The sequence below is a fragment of the Glycine max genome, chromosome 16 (assembly GCF_000004515.6).
Source record: "Glycine max cultivar Williams 82 chromosome 16, Glycine_max_v4.0, whole genome shotgun sequence".
NCBI lineage: Eukaryota > Viridiplantae > Streptophyta > Magnoliopsida > Fabales > Fabaceae > Glycine > Glycine max.
The window spans coordinates 3441818-3455211 of NC_038252.2; the positions used below are offsets into that span (position 1 = coordinate 3441818).

The 13394-nt window shown below is 32.2% G+C and overlaps 1 protein-coding gene and 1 pseudogene across 3 annotated transcripts; both read right to left on the reverse strand.

The window, feature by feature from the left end:
- Positions 1–1327: 1327 nt before the first annotated feature.
- LOC100818306 (BTB/POZ and MATH domain-containing protein 4) lies at positions 1328–5810 on the reverse strand. 3 transcript variants are annotated; one of them, XM_003548633.5, is made up of 5 exons: positions 5168–5810; positions 3667–4012; positions 3239–3518; positions 1954–2232; positions 1328–1538 (listed from the first exon to the last, which is right to left on the reverse strand). In XM_003548633.5, the coding sequence occupies exons 1-4, from the start codon at positions 5791–5793 to the stop codon at positions 1958–1960; spliced, it is 1527 nt and encodes a 508-aa protein (XP_003548681.4). In that variant the 5' UTR covers positions 5794–5810; the 3' UTR covers positions 1328–1538; positions 1954–1957. The 3 variants fall into 3 exon arrangements, with proteins under 3 accessions (XP_003548681.4, XP_040866700.1, XP_040866699.1); XM_041010766.1 differs by having other exon boundaries at positions 1949–2232; XM_041010765.1 differs by having other exon boundaries at positions 1328–2232.
- Positions 5811–10111: 4301 nt separating this feature from the next.
- On the reverse strand, positions 10112–12665 carry LOC100820274 (BTB/POZ and MATH domain-containing protein 4-like; annotated as a pseudogene).
- Between the last annotated feature and the right edge of the window lie 729 nt (positions 12666–13394).

The following is a 13394-nucleotide window of genomic DNA, read 5'->3' on the forward strand; positions in this document are numbered from 1 at the left end:
TTACTTTATGTTGTTTCATTGTTTAACTTATTTTCCTTTTGTAAAACAAATAATTGAATAATCTTATTTTGGACTAGAGAGGTTTTCATACTCTTATTTAGTAAGTTTTTATTTTGATGATTGTGAATCTTTTTATCTATGTAAACTCTTTTATACTTAAAAAATAAAATCTATTTTATGCAATTTTACATTTGTATTGTCATTATATAAATATATATATTAGGATTGAAGGTATTATAAAACACATACATAATTTATCTTAGAAACGACGGACTATAAGCTAATTTTTCCCAACACATTAATATCATTTGTTTTAAAATTGTTGTTTATACAATTAGTCTTCACGAGAGACCTATGGTAAGAAAAATCAACAAAATAATCCCGATCAATCATATAATTTTGTTAGAATCATTACATGTTAACTATTTATAATGATGAATAACTATTCCAAGAGTAGTTTTAAAAAAATAATAATTAAATTGTTACAAAACAACTCTTGGACATTTACTTTACCCTCAACAAATGATGGAAACTTAATAGGTAATAGAAGCATTTTGATATTTACAAAATTTTATTAATCTATAATTGTTCACCACTTCATTAATATATCTTAAAATTATCGTTAATATATTTTTAAAATACAATTATAAGTTAACTATTAGGTTCATAAAAACCACATTATATATTTTAAAATAAAAACACTTAAAATAAATTTGTTTGACGGATTAAAAATTCATTCTCAAGATATATTATATACTCATATTTATTACAAAATTTAAAAAACTAATAACTTTCGCGTTTATCATACTTTCCCACACTTATATTTGTATTTCCACGAGGAGGTGGGAATGAGATATTATCATGGGAATGAAGGAAATTATTTCCTAAAATACCATTGATTTATTTTTTTATTTAAATCATTTTGAATTTTAAAACATATTCCTAGAAATATTAAAAATATAACCAACAATATTTTTTTAAAAATACCCAAGTATGATATTCCCATGTTATATTACTGGGAATAGCACTCTCAAGAATGAAAAAAGATTCTGGAAAACAAACATCCCCTAATCAATCATATATACCTACAATTTTTCAATTTTGATAAAATTTAATACAAATAACTAAACTTATACAATTATAATTTAACTAGTATTAGGTTGATAAAAACCACATTACATATAAAATTATTGATGGTATAACGGCTATACTAGTCTAATTTGATCCATAGGTTTCACGATTCAGAAGGATGAAGATTCCCACGGTGTAAAGCTACAGCAATCATACATGAAGAGAAAAAGATACACAACCAAAGGCAAACTAGAACTTGTTTTGCACTTCATCTCATTTGTTAACTTGCTAGCATTCATTGATGTTAATAGATACATCACTAACGTTACAAGATGAATATACTATTCTCAACCAGTTAACCACTATCCCCCGTTAAAAGAAAAGAAAAACAACACTGCATGCAATGGATTAATCCCTGCAGGTTGGTCTTGTACCAATGACACGTTTAACTTGTCCCAGCAGAATCCCTGCATGGAATGATTTATGGTTCTCATCATTTTTGAATTGAATAGAACTTTGATGAAACAAGACAAGACCAGAAAATACGGCTATTTTTATAGCTCGAAAACAAATTTCTTCATGAAATACAACCGCCAAGTAAACAAGACCAGTTCTTAATGAAAATGTTCTCAACAAACTTTCATACAATGATCAATGTAATTACTTATTGCTACCACTGCATCCTTGTAATCATATTATCAAAGAAAAAACAGTATTTATAAGACATAATATTATTACAATGGAGGCAGTATCTCAGCCTTCGTTCTTTACATTGTTTGCATTTCTAACCTTTTGCCAGTCCGCACAATTGGTTAATCTTATCCCTGCAGTAGCTTTTAATCTACCATTTAAGCCTAACAGACAAATGATGGTGTACCTTACCTTGTCAGGTTTCTTGCCCTGGACTCCTATCATTGTTGTTAACACCATCAGAAAGGTGAACCCATAAGCTTTGACTTCTTTCAACACCATTTTCCCAGGTTTGTTGTCTTACACTCCTATCATTGGTGTCACCACCATCAGAAAATTGGGCCCACACACTTCGACACTTTCCTTCTCCACTAAATTCCTCCTCGCATCCTGCCACAGTCTTTAGCAGTTCTGATTGCAGCAAGGGACAATTTTCCTTAAGATACTCAAAACCATCAGATTGCATCACAGCTGCAAGCCAGAATAAAGTAAGAAATGATATGAGAGTCAACTGTTATACATCTGAGGTCTTGGCTTGATCATTTAATGATGTCTAGGCTATCACTGAAAATGAAAGTTCTAGAAGACAAACAGAACTGTGTACAGGATGAGATGCCAATATGTGATTGAAAAATGTAGGGAGAACAAATTGATATGCAATTATGCATGCAATTACAAACTAGGGAAGTACATAGTACTAGAAACTACGGACTACAGAATAAAAAGTATGAGAAGTATAACAAAGAAATCTATATATAGCCTTTTCAACAGAAACTTCCCAAGGAAGAGCATTGAAAAGTAGGAAATGCAAGACATAGATGATAGAAACTAAATTTTGGTGCCTCTGCAATCTTTTCACTACTAAATGGGTCAAAATATGTCTGTTCATTCAGCTAAAAAAAAATATGGGAATAATACAATTAATCAATGTAGAACTTACTTTTCCAGAAAAAGGGTACTTCCTCAATCATCACAAGAAAAAGAGCAAGAAACAAAAAGAAAAAAACTTCAATCACAGTTGTCTATCAAATATTAGTAAAATAGATAACATAAGATGTAGGATAGGTGGAAAAGATGAGGGTGTGTTTCTTTTTTGTTGTTCCTTTTTTACACTATAAAGTAAAAGCATTTACATTTTTGGAAGATAGATAGTCTTTATTTTCGTGTAGACAATGGGTACAATCCTTATTTATGGAAGAGACTTAATCAAGATTAAAAATAAAGGGTACTGCTTCACATGTTCATAATACTGAGAATTAAAGCTTATTTCCATACCACCAAGTCTGCCAGCCGTAAGAATTTCCAGCAACAACAGAACAAATGAGTTTGTTCATGTATAGCATGTATGATCCAGTGGTTTTGCCAAATAACAAGTAATGCAGTCATCAAAATGATGAGAATATATTACAAGCTAAAAAGTGCCTGACTATGAATTTGAGTGTAGACTTGGGTGGGAGAGTTGAACAGAAAAACTCACCGACAAGGTTTTCAGCAGAAAATTGTAGACAGACAGACTTCAATTCTGTAGCACGATAACGATCAGCAAGAGCCAGAATATAGGCAACAGAATCTATGGAGATGTCTTTGCAAAGTACAGACTCGCACATCAGTTTAAGTCTTGGCAAACCATACTTTTCTGCAGCAGCTAACAACTTTGCAGCAAATGATTCAGATACCGAAGGCAAGAATGATGAACGTGACATAAAGAGCTCTTCATCATCTATTAGAGTGTCTCTATAAATAAAATGAAGCAAAGCCTGCTCAACAATAGGACACAAGAAACATTAGACAACCAAGCAAATGATATGCCACGCTGAAACTGAATTATTTAGCAAGTATGTTGCATGAAACAAAAAAATAACTGCAAAAGAATAGAAAGAAAGGCATTTTTAATGAATGTCTTACCTTGAAAACTTTTGGTTCCATGTCAGTAACAACTACATCATGATCATCCTCCTCCATCCCATTAAAAAACTCGGTTTCAAATGCAGTTGATCGAGCAGCCAAAACAAGCTTATGTGCATGAAACCTTTCTCCACCGACAGAGAAAGTAACATCTGATCCCTCCTCATTCTCTAACAGCATCCCGAAATGTGCCCCAATATCGGATTCGGGAACCTGTATTGTGTTTAACTTGGAACAATCAATGGAAGACACCACAACACCAACAGTGCAGTTTATCTTCAAGCAGTCATCCTTGAGGAAAGTTGACGCCTCGAGTTGAGCCCGTTTGAAAAATCTCTTATACCCCCTAACATACACAACCAATGCATCATGATAACCATAACACAACACAAAAGCAGATAAAACAGCAAATAACTCAGGATGACATCCTAATTCCTAAGCATATAAAAAATCAGAGGGCTCTCAATGACATGTTAGAAAAAGCATACCATCAACTAATAGCATTAAAGTCATTATTTTAAGGTAAAATACGTTTTAGGTATGTGAAAATATCTCAAATTTTGGCTTTAGTCCTTTATAAAAGTCTATACATTTTTAGTCCCTATATTTTAACAACACAGCCATATCACTTTTTCGAAACATGTAGTTAAAATTTTATAAGGACTAGAACCAAACTTAGAGATATTTTGAAAGACCAAAAGCATATTGTACCGTTTATTTTTTTAAAAGGAGAAACTATCAAAAAAGAACATATATCTAGATTCTTCTGACTTTCAGACGCTGAATGTTGATGGTAACTTGTCGTATTCTCCCAAGTGCGCTGGCTTTGGTCGTATTATCTCGGATAATATGGGTCAGAGGATTTATGGCTTTGCTGGCCACATTGGACAGTATGATATTACATACACAAAGGAGTTAATGGGAATTTACAAAAGTCTTTCAGCTGTTTGGGAGTTGGGGTATCAAAAGATTGTTGTTCTTTCCAATTCTGCTTACGCTAAACCATCAATAAACTCCACCCAAGCCAATAGCACCAATATGCAGGAATCATTAAAACTATCCAAGACATTCTGGAATTGCAGTTGAGTTGTGCAGCTTAACCACACTCTTTTGCTTTCTTTCCTTATGCACCAATTTTTCCTCATGCAGGAACTACCCAGAGACATCAATTTTTTTTTTTTTTTATCATTGACAAATGTTAGTTTATTAGAATGTTAGTTTTGTTAGCATATGAGACCGAACCCGCAACCTTTCCTCGCTTCTCTTCTCCTCCTTAACCATCCAACCCACCTTATATCTCCCCAGAGTGGATTGAATCTGGGACCATTCCCCTCTTCCCTTCTCCCTTAACTTATATCTCCCCCAGAGACATCAATATTAAAATCAAAGAGTAACAATCCATACAACAACAACAACAACACTCAATTTCACCATCCCTTGAAAACACTACCATCTAAATTGAACCCTAACCCTAAACCAGAAACAAAAGAAACTAACTAACCACATGCTGCCGCGGTATTTGAGAGTGTAGGGGCCGCTCTCGAGCGAGCGATCGAAGTGGCTATGCACCTTGTGCTTCCCATTCCCGCTCTGGTCGAGCAGCGTGAGCTCAAACAGGGCGCGGACGTCGGTGCCCTCGGAGGCGAGCGCGATGAAGACGGAGACGTAGGCGGAGTTGTCCTCTGGGTTCTTGCCGTCAGGGTAGAAGTATATCGCCCACTGGTACCCTCCTACCGTGAACGTCTCGCTCGCGATGTGTTTTCCGACTCCGATCCCCTTCGCCAGCGAGTATCCCTTTATCACGAACTTGTGCGACCCGTTCACCGTCTCCGTCACCGACCGCGAACTCGTCCGCGACGCCAGCACGCCGCCGCCGCCGCCGTTGCTCCTGCTCGCGGTGTGCATCTCAATCAACCCGATCCGCGTGACCAGACCATGTACGGACGGGGTTTTTATCGGGAAACAGGATTTTCTTTGCTTTTTTTTTCTTCTTTTTCGGGAAAGTGAAGAGAAATGGATCTGCTGTATAATAGTATAACTATATAATCCACGTAATGATTTGAAATTTTGAAGTTTTTTTTTTCTATTTTTTTTTCCAATTATTAGTTTGATAGGTCTCGCATACATATACGAGTGGGGGCACAATACGAAAATAAGTAAGATCGTTAGGTTTTTTAAAATTTTAATTAATGACTGATGTTTTTTTTTTTACTTTTTACTTTTTACTTTTTTTTTGTTTTTCTTTCCTTCCTTCCTTCCTAATTTATGATTCATCACTGGGATAAAGTTCTGTCTCGAGTTGGTGGCAGTGTCTCTATTCTTGTTCAACATGGAACTTGTTTGTTGTTCGACTATAAACAACGAAGGTAGAGCAGCACCAAAGCCACGACTCCAAATCCGAATGCACCACCATTGTAATCATTAATTTTTTGTTATTGTTGTGAACTTTTTATGAGATTGTTTCATAAATTGATCATATGATGTTTTTCTTACGAGGATATATATATATATATATATATATATATATATATATATATATATATATTCTATCAACTATTGGATGATATCAAATATAACTTTAGTTATCTATCCTCTTTCACACTGTAGATAACACTAGAAAGACAAATAGGATACTAGAAAGATTAAGAGTTTGTTTGGATCTAAGATTATAAGTGTTTTTAAGAGTTTATTTACTGAAAAATAATCTATATTTTTAATAAAAAAAATATCAAAAATAATTATGATTTGTATCCAAACAAACTCTAAATCTAGATGTCTTTCCCCCTCTTCCTATTCATATAGCTAATCCTCTTACAAATGAACTAAATGTATTTGTTTCTTTAAACTTTGTATTCTAAGTTTCTGAAACATTTTTTTACAATTTTACTCATGCAGCATGAAAGGTTGAATTTTGAAATCTGAGATAAATAGGAGGCCTAATAGCTTCGAGAAGGATAGGTCAAATTCATAACTGCACATTCGGCTGTTTTTTTTTTTTACTGGCACATTGGGCTGTTATTTCTGAACATTTCAGGACAAAATATTGCGTGGTGGTTGTGCATCCATCCATGAGTCTATCTGCCGAGTTATTTGATGCAATTCAAGGTAGAGTTGTTAGAGACCGAGCTTTGTTATCAATCAATTGTTTCTTACTATTTAGACTACAACACCCATTTTTATTCTAATATTTCTTAGTATTTTTTTCTTTATTGTATGTATATGATTTTTATACAGTGTATGTATTTTTATACATGGCCATAATAGTATATTTTTTATACCCAGTTGTTTATCTTTTGTATACAGTGTGTACTTGATCAGTTGCACTACGTTGGTTCTCCTTAATGCATTTTCAAATGAAATGACTGATTTATAGAGAAAGCCAAAGCTTTTCGTCTTCAATAAACATGGCTCAAAGAAAGAAAACAAATTTCCCAAAAGGTTATCAATATTAAATCTTGGAATACATAAATGAAGGGAGAGTACTATATTTTGATTGAGGTGTGATTTTTAAATACATGCCATATATACACATTATTTATTTCTTTACATTTCTATTTTTTTAATTAATTATATCATATTATTTATCATATTTAACATTCAATTCTCTGTGTGTGTATTTGTATGAAATACATGATTCATGAATAATTTTCATTTTGATTTTAATGATCTTCTTTATATATTATTATATAATTAAAGTTAGTTAGTATAATAAAAAATAAAGACACACAGACGTGATAATGTTTGTATGTGTTTTTGCTAGTATTTATAAATTATAAAATGAGTGCTCTCTCCTACAATTTTGAGTACCTTTTCGTTTTTCTTTTCTCAACACATTTTTGGGGTTATGTCACAAAATACTTGTTAGTTATGTTGACTCAATTTATTATTGGAAATAACCTATTATATACCGAGGGACTTGTGCATATTACATAGAAAAATTCTTGAAGACATTGTAATTTTATACATTTTAGGTCTATCTTGTTCCTGACATATACATACTCGTGGGCTTGTCATTGATCGTGTGATTAGTGATCATTCTTAGTTGGTGAGTTCATAATTGATTAGGAATCATGATTTTGGACATTGAGAACAACAGATTTTTCCACTAACAACTTCAATCACTCACAATTATCTTTAATTAATGCCTCTTCAGGCTTAACACAAGGTTATACAACCAAATATTCTTTGTTATTAGGGTTTCACAAAAAACGAAGCTAGGTTTGCACAATAATTCAAATTTACGAGGATATGAAACTTATATTAAGTGTAGTTAAAAAAAAACTTTGTTAACAACGAACATTAAAGTCAAAAGCTTAGAAGATCAAGTTCAAAAAATTGTTTAAGTTCGCGTGTCACATCTGCTTTTTTCTTTGAAGACTTCTATATATATATATATATGCCGGTAAAAAAAAAAATTTCCCTTGAAAGATGGCTTATTCTTGAGTAAATTCCAAGGGCATATTTTCACGCTTTCATACAAATTCTTTTTGTCTTATAGCAATTCATTTTATTATAAGTTTTTAATTTTAATTTCAGTACATTTTTTAAAAGTTGGGTGGTAAACATAACGTCACACTCCCCTCATGCTTGGCAGTAACTGGCCTCTTATTTGGTCGATGAAAGTGCCACCGACAGTGAAGTTGTTGTGCCGGAAAGTTTGTAGAGACTGTATTCCAACTAGAGCCATTTGCAAAAAAAAGGTGTTCATTGTCCCCTAACTTGTTCTCTTTGTGATACTGATATTGAGAATGCTTTTCACGTTTTTGTGACTTGTCTAAGTAGCCAAGAATGTTGGCAGCAGCTGGGGTTGAGACAAAAGTTGGAGGAGTTATGTTTGCTAGTTGAAACATTCTCGGAATTATTTTTCTTATTAATGCAACAGATCGATCATCAGCAACAGAAGATATTTGATGCAGTTTGGAATGATAGTAGATATGATTCAAGTGTTGTTAGAAGAGGAGATGCTTATTAATTATTATCAAGACTGGGCTCGAGCATTACAAGACACTAAGCCTAATGAATTTCTGCAGCAACATCATTCGAGGGTTTCATGGATTCCACCGGTTCAAAGCAGGCTGAAAAGCAATGTGGATGCTGCATTCTTCAATGAGATGAACTACACAGGCTATGGTTCGTGTGTTATAGACAACCTTGGCCAGGTGATTGTTTCAAGAACGTGTTTGCCTGTCATGGAAGGAGAAGCTTTTGGTCTTAGCTTGGCTGTCAAGTTTGCGATATCATTATTGGGATTGCAAAATGTGGATTTTGAAACAGATAACAAAGAAGTGGCAGATAAGAGGCTTTTGTCTTTGAATCCAACTTATGCTGTTGGTTTTTTGAGGAGACATAGTATGGAGTTGCTCATGCTTTGGCTAAGACATCTCCATCCTTCACTAGTCTTCAAGTTTTCTATCAAACTCCCTATTTCATTGCTCATTTAATTAATAATGAAATGCCTTGAATTTGCTTTCGTCAAGGAAAAAAAAAAGAGTTGGGTGGTAAACAAACTAAATTTAAAACCCTGCAGAGAGAATTGGACTTTTTTTTTGGTTTGATCTTATTTGTTAGTTTCTCTCTCTCTGATGTTTCTTTTCTATTTTATATTCTATTTATAGTTATAGACGAAATTAGGTGTTCACAAAGATATTAGGAAGGAAAAAACAGGTTATTAATACCTCGATCCTCCACTTGTTTTGTGTGTATCAACCAAAAAATTATTAGTATTTGAATTTTAATTAAACACATTAAATATATATTTAATTTTTTGTTCAAATTGAAGATTTTCCTCTCGTATGTCTGAAAAATCAAAATACTATTATTATCGTAACTAATCTTGATTAAAAAGTAAATGTAATCAGTACGAGTATGAGATCTAAAAAACATTAATGACATCACGAGCCAACCACTACATACTATTACATTACATGATGATCATCATTATATAGATTTAGGATTATGGTTGATAAAATTAGGTGAAAAATTAGTTCAAAATTAAAAAGTTAACTAAAAATTGAAAAGTTAATTAATAATTAAAAACTGGTAGTTAGTAACTGAAAGTGTAAAATGATAAAAAAAATAATAAATCATGATTTATTTTAAAAAAATAATAAAATAAATAAATAAATATATGGAGGATAAAAAAAATTAGAAGATAAAAATTAATTTTAAAAAAAATATTATTTCAAGTCTCAGAAAATATTAAAAATTAATAAAAAATTATTAAAAAAAAAATATTTATGCAACTGTAAAACAAACTTTTTAATTAATAAACAAATTAAAAATTAATAAAAATATCTTATCGAATATAACTTTTATATATATATATGGTTGTTGTCTAGTGTCAACACTATAGAAAAGGTGAACACTTGAGGTTATTGTGTTCATTTAATACCATTTCCCAGGTTTGTTATTGTGCTCACACAAAAAAATGGACAATTTTCCTATTTTACTTCTCCATTAATTTTTTCTCCCATCTTGTCATAGTCTTTTGCAGTTCTGAGTGTAATAACGGACAATTGTTCTTAAGATACTCGAAACTACCAGATTGCATGACAGCGACAATAGACAAAAAAAGAAGAAAGAAATGATATGAAAATAAATTGTCAACAAATAAAAACAAATGCAGACACCAAAGATGAAGTGAATCTATTGCAAGCTAAAAAATATGTGATGACCATGAAGTATTTTTTTTTATTAGTAAATATTAATTATTAATTTTTGTTAACAGAAGAAGTTGAATCTGTAATTTCTTTTTTTCTTTCTTAATCATCCAATCAATCAATCTTATATCATATATAATCATAAAGTATGAACTCAAATGTAGAATTGGGGGGTGAGAGTTAAGCTGGAAAACTCACCATCAAGGTTTTCAGCAGAAAAAATTGGACAGATAGACTTCAATTCGGTGGCACGATATCGATCAGCAAGAGCCAGAATATAGGCAACGGAATCTATAAATGTGTTTGCAAAGTACAGATTCACACATCAGCTTAAGTCTTGGCTAATCATATTTTCTGCAGCAGCTAACAACTTTGCTGGAAATGATTCAGACAACAAAGGCAATAATGACGAACGCGACATATAGAGCTCTTCATCTTCAATAGGAGTGCCTGATGCATAACAATAGGACACAAACCAATTAGATAACCTATCAAATGATATGATATGCCACATTGAAACCGGCCGAATTTATTATTAGTACATATGCTACCTTGAAAACCTTAGGCTCCATGTCAGTAACAACTATTATCTCTCGATCATTCTTCTCCATCCCATCGAAAAATCGAGTTTCAAACACAGTTGACTGAGCTGCCAAAACAAGCTTATCTGCATGAAACCTTTCTCAGACAAAGGAGAAAGTAATGTCAGATAACTCTTCATCTTCTAGCAACATCACAAAATTTGCTCCTATGTCAGACTCAAGAACATGTATTGTGTTTAACATAGAAGAATCAATGGGCGACACCAAAACACTAACAGTGCAGTTAATCTTCAAGCAGTCATCCTTGAGGTAAGACAATCTCTCAAGGTGTCCCCTTTTGTACGTAAAACCGTTAATACCCAATAATTAACACACACAACAAAATCAGTGCCATATCACTAATCACTCCATAACGGGCACCACCAAAATCAGATAAAACAACTAATGATGATGATGTCCAAATCATATCACAAAAATCACAAAGTTCTTTAGTCCCTTAAAAAGTTTAATATTTTTTAATCCCTGTATTTCAATAAAACACATGACTTTAACCCCTGACAACTTAGTGACAAGAGATAAAAGTAAAATCATATCAATTTTATTTAATTTTATTTCAGAAACCATACCTCTTTTTGTAAACTGTGGACATATAATATTGGGAAAAATTCAAATTATATATCCTCTAAAAATAAAATCAAATTAAAATATATAAATGAAGGACAGTCTTTATCTCTTGAGATAACTTTTAGGATTGAATTAGATCTTTCGTATTCATTCTAAGATGATACAAGAATAAATTCTATTCAATATTTAAGTCTCATATTCAATATTAATAATAAAAAAAAAATGTCACCCACCATTTATTGATCATGCATCAAGTCTAAGAAATGTCGAGTCCCATATCGTCTAAATAAAGCCAAATTAGAAGAGCAACCCTCCGTTAATTTTTGGACTTGATTAAGTCTCTCACATTCATTTTAAGATATAAATATAACAATACATTTTAGTCTTAATTTCTTTAAAAGGAGAAATGAACGAAGTTTTAAAAATTGGCTCAAACCGATTAGTCATACTAGAAACTAGTGGTTTGATCGTTTCAAGCCTCTTGTTAGATAAGATATGCCATCGACTCAGCATGACCCGGTACTAAACGACCGATTTTTTCAGATAAACCGATGTCTCAGCCTAGTTCACATTTTTTTTTTTTAAATCATACACATTGCTGCACATAACTCATGAAGATACAAAAAAAAAAAAAAAAAAACTACGTGGGAGTCAAACTCACCCTACACAAGACACAAGCAAGTTTCACCACTAAGCCAAGTTAACCAGTTGATATATTGATAATATATATATATATATATATATATATATATATATATATATATATATTATTTTATACTAGTTTGTACCGTTCAATTGAGATGAATCATCAGTCTGACCAGTGGTCTAATGTCCTTGTGAGTCGATTACTGATTTGAATGTTAAAACATTGGAAATGAACATTAAACAATGAAAACATTGAAACTAAACTAATGTTGTTGTGATTTTTGAAAGTGTGGGGCCCATCCTTGAGGTAGAGACCGTAGTGGTTTTCGACAGCAACAAAATGTTTTCGTTGCTCTCTTAGGTCGAGCAATGTGAATTTGATCAGAGCACAGACATTGGTGCCGTCAGAAACAAGTGCAATGAAGACAGAGACATAAATGGAGTTATCTTCGAGGTCCTTGCCGTAAGGGTAGAAGTATAGAGCGCACTGGTGCCTTCCCACTCTGAACGTCTCGCTTGCGATGCCCATTAATCCTTTAACCAAAGAGTAACCCTTTACCTCAAACTCGTTGCCACAGCTGAGTTGTATATCTCACATGCCATTTGCTTGGGAAACTGAAGGAAAATGGATTTAGAGGTGCTAGAGATAGATTTTGTGTTATTGGTTCCAAAATCTAGTCCACTTCTTGCTTATGTTCAACTTCTTTGCATAAAATAAATAATAAAGGAAAAACGAACAAAAGAAGAACAAAATTAATGAGTTGATCGTGAAGAACAAATTTAATGGTTTGAAGAAAAAAATTAATGAGTTGAAGATTCTTCTTTTTTACTTTGAATTAATATTGAAGGTTCCATGTGCATAATATAACTAGGTTTTCGTCCTGAAATCATCAACGACTTACATGTTATATAATTTTTTCTCTTGTAATCGATTTTATTTCTCTAGACAAAAAATTTCTTGTTAATTTTATTAAATAGTAAATGTTGAATAACATATTTAATGCTTTTAATTATTTGTTGACTGATTTGAACTTTGACCATTCTCATGGTTCCCGTTTATATTTTTGAAATGCTTAAATTTAACGTGAGATGATAAGTTTTAATATAAAGTAAGGTAATGAAATTTGAATAAAAACTCATGGAAATTATTTTATTATTAAGTAAAATGATAAATAATGTTTATTTAGGTTTAAATGTACTTTTATTTCTTATAATTTATTCATCTTTTATTTTATTCCCTATAATTTTTTTAAAAGAT